Source organism: Acomys minous, assembly GCF_964271855.1.
Source record: "Acomys minous genome assembly, chromosome: 4".
In the NCBI taxonomy this organism is placed as follows: Eukaryota; Metazoa; Chordata; class Mammalia; order Rodentia; family Muridae; genus Acomys; species Acomys minous.
In genome coordinates this window covers 120,845,503-120,868,041 of record NC_140486.1, presented here as the reverse complement: position 1 = coordinate 120,868,041, position 22,539 = coordinate 120,845,503, and the positions used below count along the sequence as shown (strand labels likewise).

Genomic DNA, 22,539 nt, shown 5'->3' with positions numbered 1-22,539 from the left:
GTTTACGTCACCCTTTTATTTCATAGTTAGAAATAATACAGTTCCAGAGGGTAGATCATCAATAAATAACGGTGTTTAATCATTAAATGTAAAAATCCCAATTCTTTGGCATCTGACAGGATTCTATTACTTGTCAAACTAATGACTGTATAGATATAGTTAATCTTAGTGATCACTCATCAATACAATATGTTACAAAGGTGCAGTTTACTTTAAAATAGACAACAGCAGAAACTTTCCAGCCACCAAAACCTCTGATCAATTCCATAAGACATGGGGCAACCTCTCCATAGCTCTCTCACACAGGTTGTCACATGCTTGCCCCTGTGGATGTATAATAAGTATTGACTGGGACTTTCTGGGGTTCCTGACACTTATTCTGCTCTAAATAAAGTTTGCCATTCATTCTGGATGGAGGAAAATCACAATTGTTCCAGGAATGGCCCATCTGCCAATTAAAGAGTGTTCTTACTTTGTAAACAACATTGCTAACCCCTAAGAAACTCACAGTGCCCAAAAGAAAACATAAAATATGTAGTTCTGTGTAGCCAGAAATGCCAAATTGGTAATAAATTGCACCTTTAAGACTGAATAGAAGAGATAGAAATGTTTACAGAAGGCAGGTTACACACATTTGTAGTCAAGAATAGTCCAGCTACTTCTGTTACTAAAGGCAAGGAATTATTCTTTAGCAACAAATTAAACCAGTGTGATAGACGTGAACTGTTAGGTAATCCGGGATTAGCCCATTAAAACGGTCAGAGCACGTTAGGCTCCTACACTAATCCTGAAACTGGAATTTTGATGAGTGCCTCACTGCAGAGAACTGGTCCTGGGAAGACCCAACCCTTTGCTAAGCGGTATCACTTTATACTTAGTTCAAGCATTTGATAGTCAAAGCCACGAGAGCCTCTGCAAGCGCTCTATTCACTCACAGGAAGGTGAGGTGCAAGCAGTGCTATGCAGACAACCCAGTGCGGAGAATCCTTTCCATTTTCAAGTTCCATGTGGAATTTAAAAGAGAAAATAAGCACTAAGGAAAGGCTTCCAACTGATGGAACCTTCACGTTGGAAACATTCTGGAGAAGCGCCCCACCCACTACCCATTGTAAAATAAATACTTTGTATCCCAAATTTAATTTTATTAAGACACACTTTAATAATGCTATAAAGGAATATTTTACAGCCATAGAGATCAGTAACTTTCCATGCGGAAATAAAAAAATCCATTGCTCAATATTATTATTGAGGCAAGTAAAGAAAGATTACTCTTAATCTGAAATGTTAATTGTTTTCAGTGCAAAACCAGTTATAAAATATTTAAACTCAATATTTAAAAATAAAAAGTGGTCCAACTCAGCAGTGTTCAAGCTCTAAATTTCATAAGACAAATCATTACATACATTTTATAGTAAAATACAGAGATCCAAGAAGCACTGAGTACTTCAATATTAATTTCTAATGAATCATACCAAGTTAGCAACAACCAAGCAGGTGACATTCCCAATTTGAGTGTCAGAATCGTAAAGGTGAAATTACTGCACCAAAGCCTTTCCCTAGCTAAAAAGCTATGCAAACTAACGGTCAACATTCTGATTTCCTTGCAGTTGCGTGCTCTAAACGATATCCCACCCACCCCACCCCAAGTACCTGTGATTTCATTCCTGTATCCAAAACTTGATCCAAACAATTTTTTTTTTTTATGTTCCAGGAACACTTAGCTGATATAACCATCTCTAACGTGAAGGGTCATGTACAGAGTACGACAGTAGATTTTTCTCTAGCCGAGTACAGGCTAACCTAAAGTGGTTTAAACTCCGAGCGAGCCGTTCATGTGTTGTTCCTAGCAAACACTCGGTCCCCTCGGAGGGTCAGGTGTTGAAGCTGGTACTGTAGCACTTCTGTGTCAGCTGGCTCCTTGATGTTCATTTTATCTAGATTGAGGTAGTCCAGGGATTTGGAGTGAGCCCTCTTACCTTTAAGAAGACAGAGAGGCAAGGGCCCATGGAGGGCCTTATAAGGTTCATAAGGTAAGGATTTGGTGCACTTGTCTCCTGAGCTGGGCATCCGCCTTCGCCGCCTGCCATTAACAGCTGGAATCTCATATGGCTGATAGAATCTACTTCTTGTTTTATACAGACGTGAGGAGCGCGCAAGTCCCGAATCCAGCTGTTTAGAGCGCAGGGGAGGCACGGCTTCTCCCTTGCTCTCTTCCCCTCCCGTGCACTTCTGGGCTAGCTTCAGGAGTTCCTCGCCAGTTGTGAAGCCAACCAAATAGTTAGAGTCCATGTGGAGGATCTGATAACCAGACACAGTCCGACGCATGGGTGAGCATGGCGTGCTAGAGCAGCGGGGTTTCTCGGCCTCGGCTTTTCCTGGTGAGCTCCCCTCAGCCACAGGTAAGGGCAGGGTGGTCAGGGTACTTCTGGACTCCCCGTTTATATCTACTTCCATCTTAGGCACCAGGCTGCACACCCCTAAAAGTAAACAGACTCGGATTAGAAAAGGGTAGCAAGCACACAGCTCTGGACTGAGCCGGATCCTGTTAGAACGCACAGCGTGTGAGTGATGTACAAAAGACAGACAGACTCCTGGCTTGGCCTATTAGACATATCAGCGCAGGCAAGAACGGCCACTGCCACTCGGTATTCAAGAATGCGTGGGCAGGTCAGTGGGACTCTGAAGCCTCATGGAAATGTTCGAACCGAGAAGAAACAAGAATGGGTACTTGTCCAAATCAGCACTCAGTTCAAGCCCAAACAGTTGACTTCTTGATAACGCTTCCAAATTCAGTACCTATCGCAACACTACCCAAAGACGAGTAAGCGCACAAGTTTTTGCCAAAGGTTTAAAAAAAACTTTGACTTGAAAATTAAATTTTCTCTCATTTAACTTAAATCTGTAAGTGCTCTGCTCTTTACACCTGAGGTTCTCTGCAACCGAACTTAAGAAGAACGAAACGCAATAGAGTTTACCAACAGAGTGATGTTCCCTAATAACTGTTCTGACACTATGGCAGAGCATTTAGAGAATGGATGGAAACCTTGGAAGATTTCTTCCTTTGCGACCTCCAGTGAATTAAAGAAAATCATTCTGTAGTTTAAAAGTTAACCCTAAACCTAACACAACACGTCAGTTTTAATGCTAAATGTGTGTAAAATAAATCTGGAGAAATGGCTCCAATGTTAAAAGGCACTTATTGCTTTTGTGGCAGACCCGGTTTGGTTCCCAGTACCCACACAGAGGCTAGCTGACAACCATCTGCAACTCCTCCAGAAGACCCACTGACCTCTTCTGGCCTGCGAAGGCACTGCTCACACTTGGGGCACAGGCACTCATGCAGGCAAAACACTCATAGACAGAAAATGAACATAAATCAGTTTTCTTAAAAAAAAATACCAAATGTCATTTTATATTACTATTTAATCATAAAACATATCATAAGCACACAGTTATTTTATTTTACAATGCCTAAGACACTATCTCCAATAGCTTAATAAAAGATGATTCACAATGAATAATAGAATTGTTCATTGCAATTATCACTTTATGTAGTTTTGAAAACCTAATGACACACACTGTCATGAATAATGGCTAGGTTCCTAGAAAATAGCAGATAATACAAATTTTGGGAAACAAAATAATAGAGAAAACAGAGATAATGTCTTCTGAGAAAGTTTAATTTTAGTTGAATTTCTATTGGTTTTAAGGAAGTATCTCAGAATAATAATCAAAATGTCAGGTAACTGAATCTAATATGAAAAATTTATTGAAAAGGGCTATTTATCACATAATTCTCAAGAGAGCTTTTATAAACCAAGAAACTGTTCCCTAAGGTTTCAGTATGCATTTGAATTTTAGACATTTAGAAAAGCGAAACAGAACGTCTGTGAAGCTGATTCCTACTTTCCTTCATTAGGAGACTGAGGAGGCCCGAGGCCACCTGTCCTTAAGGACAGGCCCCAGCTAAAGCACAGCTGAAAACTAACATCTCTAAAGAAGCTGCAACAGAGTAGCCATCAGCAGGAGCCACACAAGGCTCCCAGTTAACTGTCGACTCCTGGCCTTCTGGAGGTAAAGTAAGTGGTTTTGTTTTATTTTGTTACTAATCTGGGATGAAGTGGTTTCTCTACTGCCGGATCTGAACCCTAACTGCCAGTATACCTACATCTGCTTGACATCTCAGCTCATGAACTCCACAGAGCTATACCAAGCTGCTCCCAATCTTTATGCTAAACAAACTTTGGGCCTAAGCCAATGACGGAGTAATCTTCCTTGATCACTAACACTGAAGGGGACAAGAGGACAAATCTAAGGACAATCTTCACAACCTGACAAGTGCCTATAAGCAGCAATTCAATCTGACATGTCACCTTGAAAGGTAAGGAACAGAGGCATAGTGAGGTACACACACACACACACACACACACACACACACACACAGCCTAGAAAAGCCACCGGGATAGTGATAGTGCAGCCACAGGTCCTCACTGAGTTCTGGCTTACATTTCTTTCCAGTCTGGCCCTCTAATGACAACCCATAGTTTTCCACCAACCTCATTGTTTTCACTTGTTATATAAGCTTCTTAAAGTCCACAGTTCAGATAGTTCAGATCTTATCTATTCTGAACTGGGTGACAAAACACACACACACACACATACACACACACACACACACACACACACACACACACACACACAAACACAAACACACACAGCGCTGAAATTCATCTGCTTTGCCCAGAATGGGAAAAAACTGCTAAGCAGGTTTAAAAAGTATGACGTTGCAGGTATAGGGTGCAAAAATGGGCTTCTGACGGCAATCTCAGTGTCAAACGCTTGCTCCAACACTGTACCAACTCTGCTTTCCCAAAGCAAACTCGGAATTTTTAGAATGTATCTGTGAGATGGAAGATAAAGATAGGAAAAGAACAATGATTTCTAGGAACAGGAAGAAATGGTACATCATTTTAGAAAACTGTAGAAAGTAGGCAGAGAAATATATAAAGGCCAAACTTTGACATGTCATGAAATACCCATTACTATTAGATGAAAACTTATCACTACTTATGTTTTCAGAAGCCAAAAAAAAAAAAAAAAAAAAAAATCACCCATCCTGGACAAAACTGTGAAAACAGATCTTCACACATCTACCTGAAAACAATGACTTAGCTTAGGTTGCTGCTCAGAAGAACCAGAGGTGCCTGGTATGAGAAACACACCACCTTCTTTGTGGGCACATGACACACTATGGTAAATACTTCTGAAATATTTTTTTCTTTAATTGCTAGTAATGTAACTAATACTAATACCCTGTAGCATAAATATCTAAGGCAGCAACTAAAGCCAATGCAAAACAGCTTAGTTCCCATGTAAAATTTCTGAATGAATCTCTAAATGATGCATACATGTAGCAGCTACCTGAAGAACTTCTCCTGAGACGTTGTTCTGAGAGCTGGAACACATTTGCACTCTTTAGCTCTCACACATCAGTACCTTTATCCCGAGCAATAAAGAGTGAGTCCACTATCAAAACAGTCCTTTGGGTGGCTTCTTCCATCTCTGTGATGTACTGACTTGACATTTAAAAAAGAACATCTTCACACTTAAATACTCAAAAAGAACCAGGAGCTCACGGACTGCTAACAATTCTTATTAGTACTAAGTGTATTGAGAGTGGTTTTACCCACACTTTCACACATGTATAGATGGTGCTTTATTATATGCCCTACCTGATTGTCCGCCCTTACCTCCGTCTACTTCCCTCTGGTCTCCTCTGCCTCCTTAACAGCCCCTTTCTTCTTCCACACCCCTCCACAAGTAAGAGAACAAAGGTGACAGTTAAGAAATCTCTGTTCCCCATCATGGAAATCTCTAGATTTTTTTTTTTTTTTTTTTACTTATGTAGCTCTTCTAAAGAACGCCTACTGCGCGGCTGTACAAAAGCAGCATGGAGCCAGGATTCAGAAAGAGCGCGCCTACAGGGAAGCATTTCCTGTCACTGGGACAAGGCCAAACCAAGTGGCCCTTGCAGCCCCCACTTTGCAATGTGACCTAAAGGAAAACATTCTGTGTTGCTGAATTCCTGAGACGCTCTTGAATGAATTTAAACACTGAAGCAAAATCTGAGGAAATAATGGAATCAATTTTCTCGCCTCATTTGTTAAATAATTTGTTCCAGCTGAAGAAAAGGCCTAGGTGCTTTTCTAACTCCAGATTTCTACTTTTAAAAAACTGACACCAAAGAATGACCAGTCTCTCTCTCTCTCTCTCTCTCTCTCTCTCTCTCTCTCTCTCTCTCTCTCTCTCTCTCTCTCTCTCTCTCACACACACACACACACACACACACACTGTAAGCTGAGGACTACAGGTGCATACCAGCACACCTGGAAGCACATCTTGAGACATGAACTTCTCCATAGGAAGTATTTTTTTTTCACATGATTGAACCCAGGGCCTTGTGAATACTAGAGACATGCTCTTCCACTGACCTGTGGTGGCACATGCTTTTAATCCCAGCACTTGGAAGGCAGAGGCAGGTGGATCTCTGTGAGTTCGAGGCCAGCCTGGTCTACAGAGCAAGTTCCAGGACAGCCAGGGCTACACAGAGAAACTCTGTCTCAGGGAAGGGGCAGGTAACATTTAACAGAAAATTCAGCACAGTGACTATAACTGTGGATGGCTAGTGGGCTTCAAGCTTTTCCATAAAAACACTGCTATGGGCTCCCTACTTTCAGCAAGCCTATTCATGACTCAGCACTTTGTTTCATATTCTAAAATTACCTCATTTTCAAAACTTTTATATTTGAGATAGGATCATAAATATTCTCATGAGCATCATGGCACATATATCAAAAGAACATCACTTCTGTAGACATAAAAAACAGTGAATTCAGAGATCAATTGCAAGGGTAGGGGATGGCACAACAGGTGAAGTGTTTGTTGTACAAGGATCAAGACCTGAGTGTGGATCCCCAGCACCTACTAAAATTAAGTGCTGTAGCATCTATAATCCTAAGATGGGGGAATAAGGAAGGCAAGAGAATCCCTGGGTCCAACTGGCTAGCCAGTCTAACTAAAAAGGCAACATCCAGTTCAGAGAGAGACCATGTCTCCAAAATAAGGTAGAAAGTGATAAAAGAAGACACTCAGTGTTGACCTCTGGCCTCTACAACTGCATCATGGGCAAAGACAAACACACACATACATGCATATACCACACAAGCACACACACACACACATGCATATACCACACAAGCACACACACACGTAAGGAATCCAATCCAATGCTTCTTAGTTCTACATCATTAAAGATACCCTTCTTGTGTTCACAAATGTCCTTTACACATAATTAAGGGCAGAAAACTAGAAAAAAAATTCGAAGGAAAGAAGGTTAACTTACACTAACAGAGGCACTAAAAATTTCTATGAAAAAAAAGTCTAGACTAGAAAACAAAATTATCGTCTTGGGGAGATAGCTAGGACAGCAAAGCAAACATGAAGGCATGAGTGGAATCCCCAGAATCCACATTCAACACAAACACACAGGACAACGGCTTGTAATCCAGAGGCAGACAGACCCCTAGGGCTCACTGGGCACCCAGCCTCACCTCCTCGGTGAGTTTCTTGTCAATGAGAGACTCTGTTCAAAAAAGAGGATGGTGGACAGACAGCGCCTTAGGAACAATACCTCAAGTTGTTGTTGTCACACACACACACACACACACACACACACATGTTCATGTGCCTGCACATACATAAACATGCACACACACACACACACACACACACACACACGCACAAAAACCGATACAACTAGAAAAATGAACACAGTGCTTCCAAAACTTTTTAAACAAGTAAATGCAAAATTTCCAGTGACAAGTAAAGATATTCTCAAACAAATAAAACAGCACAGAGCTGATAATATTTGCAGGTGTGACTATTTATCCTTGACATACATGATTACTCATTCAACTAGACGATCTTAGATTTAGCTAACACAAATCACACATTTTCACTATTGATTAGTGTGAAATTATGAATTTTGTCTGGCACTAAAAGCAAGAGGCCCGGACAATAACATATACAATATTCAAAAAGCATAACACTGATAATATCTCCCAGTTCCTTTATAGTCTCCAAGAAGAGGAGCCTTGTAAACTTTGGGCACAAATTAACAGTTTGGAAGTAGCCTAAGTGTCACAGCTCCCAGGATCAGTTCTACAAAGAACTGTGGGACTTTGTAACTGCCATACAAAGAATTCTTTTTGAGAAACACTGCATCCTTGGGACTCTATTCCTTATAAAGAATCCACTGGTTCGTTACCTTCCTATTATGTACATTTATGTATCATTAGCATGCTACACCCTTGAAAATTTTAAGTTTCCTAAAGCTTTAGGTGAGATGCCACAAGGCATGGAATTCCATGGCTGGACTGTTTCGAACATTTATGACATTGATTTGTTTCACTGTCTTCTCCTAGCACACCTTTCTCACCCCTGTCATAAACCCTAGTGGTAGGGTGACCAGAAATAGTTTCAAGATACAAAGAATCTTGTGGAGTTTGCATGTAGCATAATACTCATGGAGGAAAAGAACAGTATTTCCAAACGGATGTGCCACAAGACCTGGGTATGGAGACAGCTAATCCTCATTACAGGTACACTGAAGACACAGACTCGCTGTCCACACTATGGGTCTGGAGCACTATCCTTCTTATTACCTTGAGCAGCTGCAGGGATCTTCCAACAGCCTTAGTCCACAGATATTTTCCTAGCCACTTTCCCAAGCAGACAGTTTCTACCCATTTCCATTCCTCACCAGCCTAATTCAATTATTATTTGAACTTTTTAAATAATCTTAGATTATTTCAAAAATAACCCACACAGAATGAGAGACATTCAATTCAAATAATTCATATTGACATTCTGTTAAAGGCAAAATCTCTCTTCACTTCCTACCATTTCAATGTTCCCTACATTTACAACTATAAGATTGTTTATTTACATGTGTGCATATGTGCATGTGTGTGCACACAGACAAGCATGAGAGAGAGAGAGAGAGAGAGAGAGAGAGAGAGAGAGAGAAACAGACAGACAAAACCTAATTTTGCAACAAATTCCAAAACTAAAGTGCTAAAAGCTAATTTTGCAAGAAATTCCAAAACTAAAATGCTGAATCAAAGAACATATGCTTTGTAAATTTTTTTAGCAACTGCCACAAAGCTTTATGTAAAATGTTCCCATTTTTCTACAAAGAGAACATACTATTTTATATAACCAATGCTAAAGCAAATACTTTCACAAAGCACAATCTATACGTTCACCAGGAAAGTATCCTGTTTCTACTCTTGTTGCTTATAAATAGGATTGGTGAAGAAAGTAAGAATATGAACTCAGAAGGTAATGTGTTTGCCTTTTCCAAAGGGAAAAGATAAATAAAATCGACACGGCTTCCATTCTTGACCTCAACTCCATTCTCACTTCTAACAGATATCTTGTACAGATTTGTAAACTAAGTATCGAATTTCCTTCAGCAAATGGCAGAAATGTTTATATATACGAGAAGACTATGCAGAATGTACATTTGTAAAGTAGTGTGTACAGTATGTCTTGGCCCAACATGAGTCCTGGCTGAGACTACAGCAGAGTAAAATTACAACAGACCCAGGGGAGATTCTCTATGCACCAGCAAGAGCTGTCAAAAGACCAAAATCTGTACACAATGTACACAGTTCTAACACTCTCCAAGAAGCCATCTTCCCTATGCATTTGGCAAAAGAGTAACATTTTGAAGATACAGCACAAGTGTCCTAGCTTCTTAGCCAGCTGAAAATAGCTGATGTTTTTCACAAATGCTATGCAAAAATCTAAGAGAGTATGTGTGTGTGTATGTGTGTGTGTATGTATGTGTGTGTGTGTATGTGTGTCTGGTAGAGGCGGGTAGAGGAGTAGAGAGCTGTGGTTATCTGTGGGATGTGTATATAAATGTATTTTCATGCATGTGGAAGCCAAAAGGACAAATCTACAATCTTATTTCTAAAGAGCCACTCCCTTGTGATTTGTCCGTTTTGTTTTATGGGTAGGTTGGTTTTTACAGACAGACTCCCACAACCCTGGGACTCCCAAGGTGGGCTAGGATAAATGGCCAAAGAGCCTCAGAGAGCTAACTCTCCCTGCTCTCCCACAGAGATATTAGAGATGCAATTGGACTCAGGTCCTCATATTTGTGCAACAAATACTTGGGAAATGACTATCACTTCCCAAGCCTCATGGTGACTTTTCTTAAAACAAGCAAACAAATAAACAAACAAACAAAAAAACAAAACAAACAAAAAAAACCATTTTGTTGTTGTTTTCTGGAAATTTTTAAAAAATTGGGGTTAACCAAAAAAAAAAGTTCACCCTAATAATCCAAGCACTGCTTAATATGCTTTACTGTGCTTGGCAACAATTAGCAATAATTATAAAAGAAAGTCTTAAAGACACATACACACACACACACACACACACACACACACACACACACACACACACATGCTAGTAAAATCCTTTTCAAGAGAGACTTGAAGAGTGCAGAACAGGGGCATTCCTTGGTAAGTGAGGAGGACTCTTAGGCATGACTACGGATTCTCTTGGTCTTGGGAGTTTGCCTGCTTGAAGTCTACTGTTGGAATGACAGAGAAGAGCATCCTGAAGCTGAGAACAGCCGGCTTCTCACCTCAGCTCCCCATGGCTGTTCACAACCATCTTCGACTCCAGTTCCAGGGGATCAGATGCCCTCCTCTCCGTCTGAGGGCACTCTAGGCATGCATATTTATAGGACACCTATGTTCATGCAGCCAAAATACCCAAGCACACACGCACACACACACATGCGCGTGCGCGCACACACACACACACACACACACACAAATAAATAAGCGTTTCTTTAAAAAAAAAAATACTTTAAAAACAAATGAACAACAACAAAACCACCAGGCAATTTTAATCTGCTTAAAGGTTTCAAAGCTTGCCAGCCTATATCTGTCACAATTCCATTCTTCTGATATCTGCTCTTTCAATTACTCAGGTAGACATAATTTGTCTGCAGTCACTATCCCTAGGGCCTTCAAATTTACATTCTAATCCATTGAAGATTGAAAATATCTGCTAACCAAACTTGCTAAAATTGGATACAAAATGAAATAAATCTATGCTGAATGAGATTTGAGTTCCCATGAATGCACTTTAGGATATTAGCTACGCAAGGGTACATTGAATAACTGTTTTACATTGCTTATAAAGGGGAATAAATGCTTATTAAATAAACCAACTACCTTACTCTTAGGTATTTACCCAAAAAATGTGAGAATAAATGTTCACACTAAGACATGAACATAAATATTTATAACAGCATCATTCATAATTATCAAAAACCTGGCAAGAGCCCAAACATCACTTCAAGAAACAGAAAAAGCATTAGGCATGCATACAATGGAATAGCATTTACCACAAGCAGTGTAAACTAGGAACCCAGCAAGTGAGTAAGCCGATAGAAAAGCTATATACAATGATTTCATTTGTGTGGCGTGCTGGAAAATGCAAAATAATTAGGCCAGAAATTAATCAATGATTGGTAAAAGTTAGGAGGGGAGAAGGGACTACACTACAAAGGAACCCAGGGAACTTTGCAAAGTACACTCTAATAAGTGTACAAGTTATCCTTCAATAAACCTGACATGAAAAGTAAGAGGTTTTGGTACTGCAGTGCCAAGGTTTACCTCATTCTCTAAAGAATTAGGATTTCTTGGCTACATAGTCTCTGTGTCAAAGGAAACTCAATGGTTGCCCTGTGGTATCACCTTCAGGCTGAATCGTCTCATCTCAGGTAGCTCTTCTAGAATGCTACTTTACTAAGAACTGTAACAGGCACATAAAAGCAGTACAAATGTACAATCACACACTCACGGTAAATACAGACAGCCATGCAAATGTGCACAGAGCCCTGTAGCAGCTTCCCGTCCGTCTCTTCTAGCTTCCTGCGGTTCTGGATTCTTTCCAAATGTACTGTGATTTCTGGAACTACTTCTCTTGCTAAAAACTAGAGATTTTAGTAGTACATCTTGGAAGCCAGAGAGATATCTCAGCAGCTAAAAGCATGTACCGCTCTTGCCGAGGACCCAAGCAAGTTTGCTTCCAGGATCTATGTTGGCTCACAGCCAACCACCTCTAAGTCCAGCTCCGGGGATTTGATGTAATCTTCTGAAAGCACCACACTGCACTTACATGCACAAACCCACCCACCCACACATATACACAAAATTAAAAACGAACTCTTTAATGTGCATTAAATGAATTAGATAAGACACGCCTACCTAACATTAGCACACTCCCCATTATCCCTTTTAAATCATTCTACGGTTGGTGGACCATTTAGAGATCGCTGATTACAAAACTGCCTTCTCCAAAGACAATGACCTACCTCTAAGTTAGGCATAGCAAAACTACAAGAATTCAAAGAACAGCACTCACACCAATATAGTCCTGAAAACACTAATGAGCTACAAGGCTGTTTTCACTTATTTGCACCACCCAAGACTTGAAGCCACACATACAACTATGGGAACATTATTGTCCTTCAGCTGACATTTTTATGAAAATATATAACTAGAATGTTTTGCAAGTTACTTTTGAAGATAATATGTCTCAGATATCCCTTGAATTTGATAGACTACTGTTTGAGGTTGGTCTGAGGTATTTTGATGCTAAATACTGCTTGCTGTCTCTGTCCCACATGTACCTTGCCTAAGAGCCTGGCCTATTTGACCAATAAAAGGCCATCACACCTGGGCAGGGCAAATGGGATAGGCGTGGCTAAGGTTTCCAGGCTGGGGGAGACAGAGAGGATCTTGGAAGGAGAAGAGACTGGAGAAGAAGAGAGGAGAGGGCAGGAGAGGAGAGGAGAGGAGAGGAGAGGGCAGGAGAGGGGAGGGGAGGACAGGGGAGGGGAGGGGAGGGGAGGGGAGGGGAAGGGAGGGGAGAGTAGAAGGAGGCCACGCATTAGGGGTTAGGTGGAGGAGAAACACATGGCCAGTGTGGATGGAGACTTGGCCTAGATGAAGAACATTAGCAAGTATATGGGATTATGGATGGGAGGTAGCTTGATAGAAATTACTAGAAACAGATGGCATGGGATTGGGACAGGTAGGTATTCCATACCTACCCCACTATGGGAAGTAGTTTAGGGGATTAATATCTGCCCTGCCCCCAGGTTAACTAAGGCTATTTTAAAATATAACAGGTGTCTTGATTGATTGCTAGCGGGTTAAAAAACGCTGCCATAATAATAATTACAGGCCTAACAATAAACATTATTAGGTCATACTAGTAAAATAACTGCAACGGACTACTTCTATCACATATTCTAAAATATTATTTGCCAAGAACTCTTATGTCTTATAGGAACTTCAGAAAAAGTAAAACATATGAAAGCATCAAACATTTCAAATCATTTTAGCATGCTGCTGGCATAATCTCAATTCCAGCCATTAAAAATCTCAGGATTGTAGCACACACAGTGACAATAATGCGCAGACATCATCTTCGCCTGTTTCATCTATGTAGTATTTAACACACATCATGATGTTATATGTCCACAGAATGGCTAGCAAACATAAATAACAAAATATAACTTACCAGACTAAATCCCAGATGACGTCACTGTGCAGCTTCCAGAGAGTCCCAAGAGAGCACAGGCATAATAATTTTTCTGTTCTACTCCAGATACTAAACATGAGACACAAAAAATAAGCCTGTAATTTAATGAGTAACACAATTCATAAAGCAATTATAACAATTCTGAGTGCAAAACAGAATGAACGTCGCAGGAGGCACGAATGCTGGGTACAGGTTATATGGGACACAGTAACTAATTAATTCAATTAAAAGTTGTTTTGAGTTAGTCTGGCCAGATCAATCTTCAAAACATCTTATTGCACTTGTTCCCCTGTGTTGTGCTGTGTAGACTCTGTCTATGAACTAAGAATATTTAACTAGGCTAAATAAAAACACATGAAAAAATCAAAGGCTTAAGTGTTGGTTTTAACATGCTGTTCCTATTGGTGTGTCCAGAAGATTGTATGGGGGAAAAACAAACTTCTGAGGAGGCACACACAAAAAAATGTATCTTAGCTGTGGCCATGCTGAGAACTCTCCTTCCTGGCCCTGCATAAATAGCAATCTCTAAAAGGAGGCCAATCATGGCACTGTCCCTCCCTAACACAGGTTATGTGGACCAAGGGAACTTAAGGAGACGAATGCGTTTTGCATGATCCAAGCCCTTTTGCAGATATGTGATCTAATCACTATGCAATTAATTTTGGTGTCTACTCGCTTGAACTCGAAAATAGCAACAATAAAATTCCTTTGTTAGACTTCTTGAGACAAATACCTGGGAAGCTCTCGAAAGAGTTGTGTGTTTGGTGTGCTGTCTTTTTCATCATCTCTAAACTTTATTTATTTATTTATCTATTTATTTATTTATTTATTTATTTATTCATTCATTCATTCACTTCTTGGTACTGGGGAATGAACCCCAGACCTTGAACATCCTAGGCAAGAACTTTGCAACTAAACCACAACTCTAAGTCTCAACCTTCTTTCTTGAGATAGGTTCTCTAACTAAGCTTACAGATCAATTTAGCCCAGCTATTGGCCAAGGAGTCAATGGGATCCTCCTGTCTCTGCCAAGAAGCACTGGGGTTTTAGGAGAGCACTGCCATGTCTAGCTTTTATGTAGACACCAGGGAGCAAACTCAAGGCATCATTCGTTCTTGCACAAGAGGCACGTTATCCAGTGAAGCAACTCCCCAGTTCAGAAAGCACTTTTTAAAAGATATGAAAATCAACCTACTCAAGGTCTTTAGTGTCTCTAGCATCTCTTCCATGTCATCTCTTTCTTACTATGGGAATTAAAATAATCTATCTTTATCTCATGTGTCCCCAGTTAATTAGATTAATTTGTTAAGACAAAGCAAAGCAAAAACACAACAACAACAAAACACCTCCCAAATTCATTTTCAACCTAAGCGTGTTTCATTGGCTGCTGAGTTCTCAATGTTGTACTCAACGTAAGGTGTGTGTGTGTGTGTGTGTGTGTGTGTGTGTGTGTATTTATAACAGTGGAGAGGATTCAGTTTATCTACATAGGTATGTGGAGCCCAGAAACACAGCAATAGGCTACACAGCATGTTCTCAGACTAAAAACAAACAGCACAGCAAAAGAAAATTCCAAGAGCTGCTGGTTCATTTTTTTTTCCCCAGCGCAGGAGAGTTTCAGCCATAGGAAATGGATAATTTACTGAATTCAAGGCATTTTCCTTGATAACCAGAAGCAGCTAAAACAACAAAATTATCATGCTAAGAATCCTGATACTCTCAACCACTTTCAATGTGGAGAATAGACATGTTCTATTTAATTTATTTTACCATCAACTATGTTTAAATTTAGCAAACAAGCAATCTGCATAATTAAAACTTGGGCCTCTCTCACCACTGAGGCTTGTGGTCTTAACAGAAACTGAAGTGCAGTGAAACAAAATCTGTTCCCTAATGATAAAAATATTTGCTTCATACAATTTCCCCCTAAAGACTTTACAGAATATTGTTAGGAAATTTACATTGATATATTAAGTAAATAGATTTGTAGTGGGAAATGATAATAAAAAACAAAACCATTTTTTCAGTATCTTTTACATACCAAAAGACAATGTATGTGATATGATCTTTACTCCTTGGGGAAAATATTATTAACACCACTTTGAAGAATTTGGTTAAAACCTACTACTTGCAAGCAGTGCAGGACTCTGCATGCCAAGTAGTCTGGCTCCAGGGTCTACTTGTTCATCCTCAAACTAGTGTGTAAGCACAGCCTTACACACAACAATCACGCTCATGAAACATACACTCATTAATTTCTGTGGTTAGAACCCTACCCTAAGTGTTTTAGGAGGAATTTCACATAAAAGTCGTATTACCTCACTGGTGAAATGTCTGGGGTGAACAGTTTTATTACTAATTCCATGGTGATTTTGAACTTTTTAAATGTTAGGATTTTAAAGCTGAGACTAGCTGGGTTCAACACACAGAAAACACACACACACACACACACACACACACACACACACAGCAAAATATTTTAAAATATAAATAGTATTATGGATAGTTTTATAGGCTGTAAAAAAAAACAAAAGCCTGTAGGGCATTTTCTTAATTAGTGAGTGGCTGGGGTTGGGAAGGCCAGCCCACTGTGGGTGGTGCCATCTCTGGGCTGATGGCCCTGAAGTCTATAAAAAGGCAGGCTGAGCAAGCCACGGGGAGCAATCCAATAAGCAGCACCCCTCTATGGCCTCTGCATCACTTCCTGACTCCACGTTCTAGCACTGCCTGAGTTCCTGCCCTGAATTCCACCAATGACGGATATGGTCTGGAAGTGTAAGCAAAATAAACCTATTCCTCCCCACGTTTCTTTGGTCATGGTGTTTCATCACAGCAACAGTTACTCTAAGTAAGACAAACAGAATGGCAGGAAAAATCTCCAACAAGAGTTGCAGGCTATTAGCTATTCTGTAGTTAGATATCAGGGCTATACCAGTCAAAAGGGAGCCAGATTTAATACTCTTAGGGACTTAAGACTGAAAACCAAAAAGAAACATTATAATAATGTGAATGCCTTAATTCTGAATAAAGAGAATTTTGAAAGCCTTAAATTTCATTTTAACTTTCACATAACTTATGCCAGGCATTTGGTGGCATATTTCTTCCAAGCTTTTAGATGCACTAAAAAAAATAATGTATACTTTCAAACATTTTTTTTTAGCATCAATAGAAAGACACCAACCCAATCTAAACTTGAAAGTAGAGAAGCCTTACAGCAATTATCAAACAGCACTGAGCTGATGAAGTCTAGGAAACACTCTGTAATTTCAAGAGCAAAGTGTCGTGACTGACTACCCCTGGTTTACCACTGCCAAGTCAGAAACAGATCAGCAGTGACCCAAGGTGAGCCACGGATGGGAGCCTCCTCCTGACCCTCACGATGTTGCCTGGCATTGCTGTCTGTCTGTAACTGAACACCATCCTCCTCCTGACCCTCACTGTGTTGCCTGGCACTGCTGTCTGTCTGTAACTGAACACCATCCAGACGCAGGCACCAGAAATGGGCAGATGATATAGTGAAGGGACAAAACACAAGCACAGCAGAGCCAAGAAATAGTGTAGCTACATGCCTACTTGAAGACTGCCTGTGAAGCAATCTACTAAAAAATTATAGTAAAGGCTTCACTACCATCTCCCAAAATAGAAATTAAAAGCTGTAATAGTCACCCAAAAAATAGAACTTTCAAATAAAACCATTCACTTTTAGAATTCTTTTTTTTTTTAATCTACAAATCTATACCACTGACAGATGACTATTATTTTATCCTGTCATTTGAAGGCTTAGATGGTGAATGGGAAAAATAGATTTCAAATTCTTTGGGCAGAAAGAAAAAAAAATGCATAGAAAAACAGACTAAAGTCAACAAAGCTGAAGCTTTAAGACACACTATTTCCAAAACAGAGAGCTGAAACAAACAGAAAGCTCCATGGCATTACTTCTGTAAACAATGTGGACCGACAGGAAACCTAAACACGGGCAAGTGCAGCCAACTGCCTCTAGACAGGGAAGCCACAGGTGAGGGAGAAAAGAAAACATGCAACGGTGGTTACAATGAGGTTTACAAACATGAACTAGTAAGTGATACACATCATCATAGTCAATACAGTAACCCCCCCCCAAAAGTAATGCCTCATTTATAGTTGCTACCCTGGCATAATTATCCTTAGAAACCTCTTGAAACCTCAAATATCCTAGGATGACAAGCATACTATTAGCCTACCTCAAGGTATAAAACCCCAAAGAGGTGCGGGTTTTATAAAGGAACATAAGTCTTTCTGCATGTGTACGTTGGGAAGTACATCCACCCAGCCACCGGCTCAGAGACATATCAAGCCACTCAAGAATGTTTCTTGAGTGCATAGAAGCAGTGGAACAAATTGAAAGGTCTAACACCAGGCCAGAAAAAATACAAACCTTGTACACGAAACAGCAAACTTGTACACCGCCACCAGCCCAAAAGCATTCTGTTTTCCCACAAAACAAAGAAGGTGTCACATGGAAATGTTCAGTCCTAAACAAACTCTTTACTCTTCAATCCCTAAATCTCTATATTCTAGGCTTCACCTGAAATCCACAAACTAAATAATGAGAGAAAACAGTAGATTCTCTCTCTCTCTCTCTCTCTCTCTCTCTCTCTCTCTCTCTCTCTCTCTCTCTCCACTGTGAATTTTGAAAAATTCAAGATGGAACTAGGAAAAGATAGAATATTTTAAGTAAACAACAACAACAACAACAACAAGCAAACACTGTTAAGGATGATTCTCCCACAACATGGGTGAGGGAGTGGGAAGACAGTAAGGTCTTTAAGGAGGGACCGTGGGACAGGGGAAATTCCATTTCAACTAGTGAAAATGCTTTGTAACCAATATTTTCTGCTCTCAAAGACTACTCTAAAATAAACAAACAAACAAACAAACAAACAAAAACATTCCTCAAGTAGAAAAAACACTGAACAGAAGAAATAAAATGGCTCAGCTGCCAAACAGATTCCAGCACTGAGTGGAAAAGAAAATAGTTGAACCCTTGCACTCTAGCCTTACAGCCTTCCAACCTTCTTCTCTTTCTTCAGTTTGTAAAACCTAATCACTAAGGATTTGGAAGAGCAGTTATTAAGTGCAATGTGATTTAAAAAAAAAAAAAAAAAAAAAAAAAAAACCTTCTTTGACCTTACCAACGAACCACCAACCTTCCCAGCATAGTATGGCAACTCATAATTGGTTCAGAAAGACACGAATGTGTGTGTTCCTCTTTCTAGTATCGGTTCTCTTAATAGCAACTCCCTCAAAGAGCCCAGCATTCGTTTGGCTTCCGTCTGCGCTAATTAAAATCAAACCCAAGTTGCTGCATTATATTCAGCTTTACTCTGAACATGTCTGACAATAGCCGAAACCACAAGTCTGTGCGAAGTCTTTACAAGAAACCTGCCTCTTCTGGAAACGTAACCACAAAGGGACACACAAAAGGTGTCTTTGGAGGTGATTCACCTTCCGAAGAAAAGCTGAAAACTAGGTTCTCGCTGGGAAAATAACAGGGGCTACAAACCAGGAAACAACAACAACAACAAAAAATTGAAATGGTGTTGATAAACTATTGTTCTCATCGGGCCAGTTACCTCTTAAGATTTAATGGTAAGGTACTCTTCAAAAATACGGAACATGTAATGTAAGCTATTTGGCGGTTAGTAATGTCAGTGAGTGAGTACTCCTTGCTCCCTGGGAGATTTAAGGCTAACAGTTCCATTTACAATAAAAATAAACATACCCAAAATACATTTTTAATGGTCCCCCACCACCACCACCACCACCACAGGGTTTCTCTGTGTAGCCTTGGCTGTCCAGGACGCCCTTTGTAGACCAAACAGGCTGACCTGGAACTTACAGCGATCTGCCCGCCTCTGCCTCTTTGAGTGCTGGAGTTAAAGGCGTGTGCCACTACGGTTCCAAAAACACATTATATGCACCAGTCCTTACCAAAGTAGAGTGGCCTCCATACTCATGAATGCTTATGTTTCATCCCGTCCATTTTGTTTATATTCCAAGGTATCATAACAAAAACGCCCAAATCAGAGGAACATCAATTCATTAAAGTAACCTAAGCATACAGCATGACCCAAAGCTTCTGGAAGAATGACTACAATTTGAACTAACTGGAAAAATAAACTTTGTGAAGGGGTTGTTTCCGATCCCTAGCATCTACCTTGTTTCACCACTGTAAAGTACCTTGACGCCTGAAATTATCTAGTAGCTTTTTGAGGAAAAACAACCTAAAGCGAAGTTTCAAAAACCTCAAGAGATCTTGTGCAGCATCTGCTTTCCTGGCTAGGAGCCGCTAACAGAGTACAACGTTGCTGTTTCCAATGGTATTCCTCCAGGAAGGATGAAAAAGTTCAGTTCCAGTGTTTCCAGAGTCTTCCAGCCTCGAGCGCGCGCTCGCTCGCGTGCACACAGAGATACACACACACACACACACACGCACACGCGCACACACACTACATCACACCACACGCAAACCCTGGTTCTGCAGAAATCGTCAGCCCACTCCGAGCAACGCGGCGTGGGCAGAGAGCCCGGGAGTCTTCCAGCAAGGCAGACACTTGCCAAGGAGAAAGCACGCGGCCGTCATTCCCTTCGCGATCTGGGTTCCTTTCTGGCCGAGATTTGCAGATTCCACCACTAGAGCGACTTTGGCAGCTTCACAATGGGCCGCTTCTCAAGGTCTGACCGCCGCCCGCCACCAGGCGCCCTTTCCTGCGCTTCCCACCCTCCCCAAAGTCCACCCGCGACAGGTGGGGCGAGGGCGGCGGTGCCCGAGACATCTGCCGCGTCCGTTTCTGGCCAGCACCGGGCCGCAATCCACAGTCCGCAGACGCTCCTTGGCCACCGCCGGCCCGTCGGTCGCCCCGGACCACACCGGCCTCAGCCTCGCCCGCGGGGTGCAGCGCGCACGGGGCGGGAGAGATAAGGCCGTCTGGCTCTCCCTGGGCGCTATCTGTACTCCGCAGCCGTAACTCGCACACCGGTTGGAGCCAGAAGCGCCGCAGGCCAGGGCAAGAGCTACTTCTCAATGGGCCTCCCCAGGCCTGCCGCCTAGCGCTGCGGACAAGGCGAGCCGCCAAGCCCGGGAGCTTACGATCCCAGACTTCCGCACCTCCGCACCGCGGGAGCGTCGCTCCGGGTCGCAATAGTCCCCGCACCGCACGGCGGCGGCGGCGAGCGCACGCCCGCCAGCCCGGCGCGCGTACACGGGGCGCACGCCCCCGCACACTCACACGCGCTGCACACTCCCGGCGTTGCCGGCCCCACCCCTGTGCGAGGAAACTGCGGGCTCTCGCACCCCGCGCCGGCCCCACCCCAGTCTCCGATCCCCAGCCATCCGCACTGGGGTTCAGGGACCGGCCCGCCTCGAAGCCGGGTGCCATGGAGGCTGCACCGCCAGCCATCGCGGAGGCCCGCACGGTCGGGGCTTCCCAACGCTGCTCACACACACACACACACACACACACACACACACACACACACACACACACACACACACACACACACACACACACCACATATACACACACACCACACACACATACACACACACACACACACACACACACACACACACACACACACACACACACACACTGCGCGCCCAGCCCGGACACGAGGCGAGGAGGAAGGGGCGGCGCCGTGCCTGCGACTGGCACAGTGGATCGCTGACTGGGGCACCCACACTCAACGCGCGTACCCCACCCATCACCACCGCCACCTCTGCAGCACAAAAGGTTGCAGAGGGAGTGGCGGTCCCGGTACAACGTACCAGTAGTCCAGGGTTCCGCCGGCTCCTCTATTGCGGGTGGCCTCAGACCCCGAAGCCAAGGGCGGGAGAGGCGCGGGGCTGCGGCGCCGAGGTGCGGGCAGAGGCCGCCAGCCAAGCCAGCCGGGTACCCGCTGCTCTCCCACCGCGCTCGGCGCCAGCTACGGCCCGCCGTAGTCCCGCCTCCTCCTCCGCCTCCGCCCGCCTTCCCGCCTCCTCCCTCCGGCTGCGGAGGCGAGGCCGGTAAGCGCAGAGCCCGCCTCCTGCGCCAGGCTCGCACTCTCGGAAGGGCGGGCGGGCGGCGGGAGAACGCAGACCCTGAGGCTGCGGCGCGGGCGCGAGGCGGCGTGATGCCACCGCTCCCAGTCGGAACCCGGCGCTCCCGCCGGGGTAGCCGCAGCTCGCGGGCCTGGGAATGCGCAGGGTTCCCACAGAACGGTGCGCTAAGCTGTGGAGACGGTTGTCATTTTTTTTGAGTTTCTGCTGATCAGAAGTTGAGAGCAGAAGCCCACGAAGTACGAATACACTGTAATTCGAATATAACAGCAACAACAACAAAAACTAAATATGGGAGAGGGGGAGGGGTAAAAACCAAAATCCGATTCTCAGTGATTTGTTTCTCTTCTCTTTTCTTTCCTTCCTGCCTTCTTTCTTCCGTTTTCTTTCTTCACATGGTCTCCTTCTGTGTCCTAAACTGAGCTCAAGCCCCTGAGAGCCTTCCTGCCTTGGGCTCCGGAGTTCTGGGATTGCCAAAGTGAGCTGCCATTCTCAACACGATTTTCTTTGCTCAATCCATATGCCTCTCCCCTGCCAAAGTGGTTAAATGCAGCACACAAATATTTGCTGATATTTATTTAGCTTTAGGTGCCAGGCCTTTTGACACCCATTCCCAAGTTTACATCTCTCAAGGGTTCTAATCCGCATTTTAAAGATAGAGAAACCATGAGCAACGCCCTTAATGTCACAGATCTAATATCTGGCTGAGCTGTTGGTGTGTTTATAAATCGTAAAATTGGGTTCCAGTCTTGTGTGGTCTC

General features: G+C 42.5%; 1 protein-coding gene across 11 annotated transcripts; it reads right to left on the bottom strand.

Annotated features, from left to right (window-relative positions):
• Position 1: 1 nt before the first annotated feature.
• MACIR (macrophage immunometabolism regulator) lies at positions 2–21,694 on the bottom strand. Of its 11 annotated transcripts, none has more exons than XM_084779333.1 (3): positions 21,502–21,694; positions 13,678–13,767; positions 2–2,477 (listed from the first exon to the last, which is right to left on the bottom strand). In XM_084779333.1, exon 3 carries the CDS (start codon positions 2,452–2,454, stop codon positions 1,831–1,833), a length of 624 nt encoding a protein of 207 aa, XP_084635459.1. In that variant the 5' UTR covers positions 2,455–2,477; positions 13,678–13,767; positions 21,502–21,694; the 3' UTR covers positions 2–1,830. The 11 variants fall into 11 exon arrangements, with proteins under 11 accessions (XP_084635459.1, XP_084635465.1, XP_084635464.1 ...); XM_084779339.1 differs by having other exon boundaries at positions 21,506–21,694; XM_084779338.1 differs by lacking the exon at positions 21,502–21,694 and adding an exon at positions 19,669–21,281.
• Positions 21,695–22,539: the final 845 nt, after the last annotated feature.

Coding starts and splice junctions, on each gene's coding strand:
- MACIR (XM_084779331.1), bottom strand. CDS start 21,137: ATGGCTGGCGGTGCAGCCTCCATGGCACCCGGCTTCGAGGCGGGCCGG.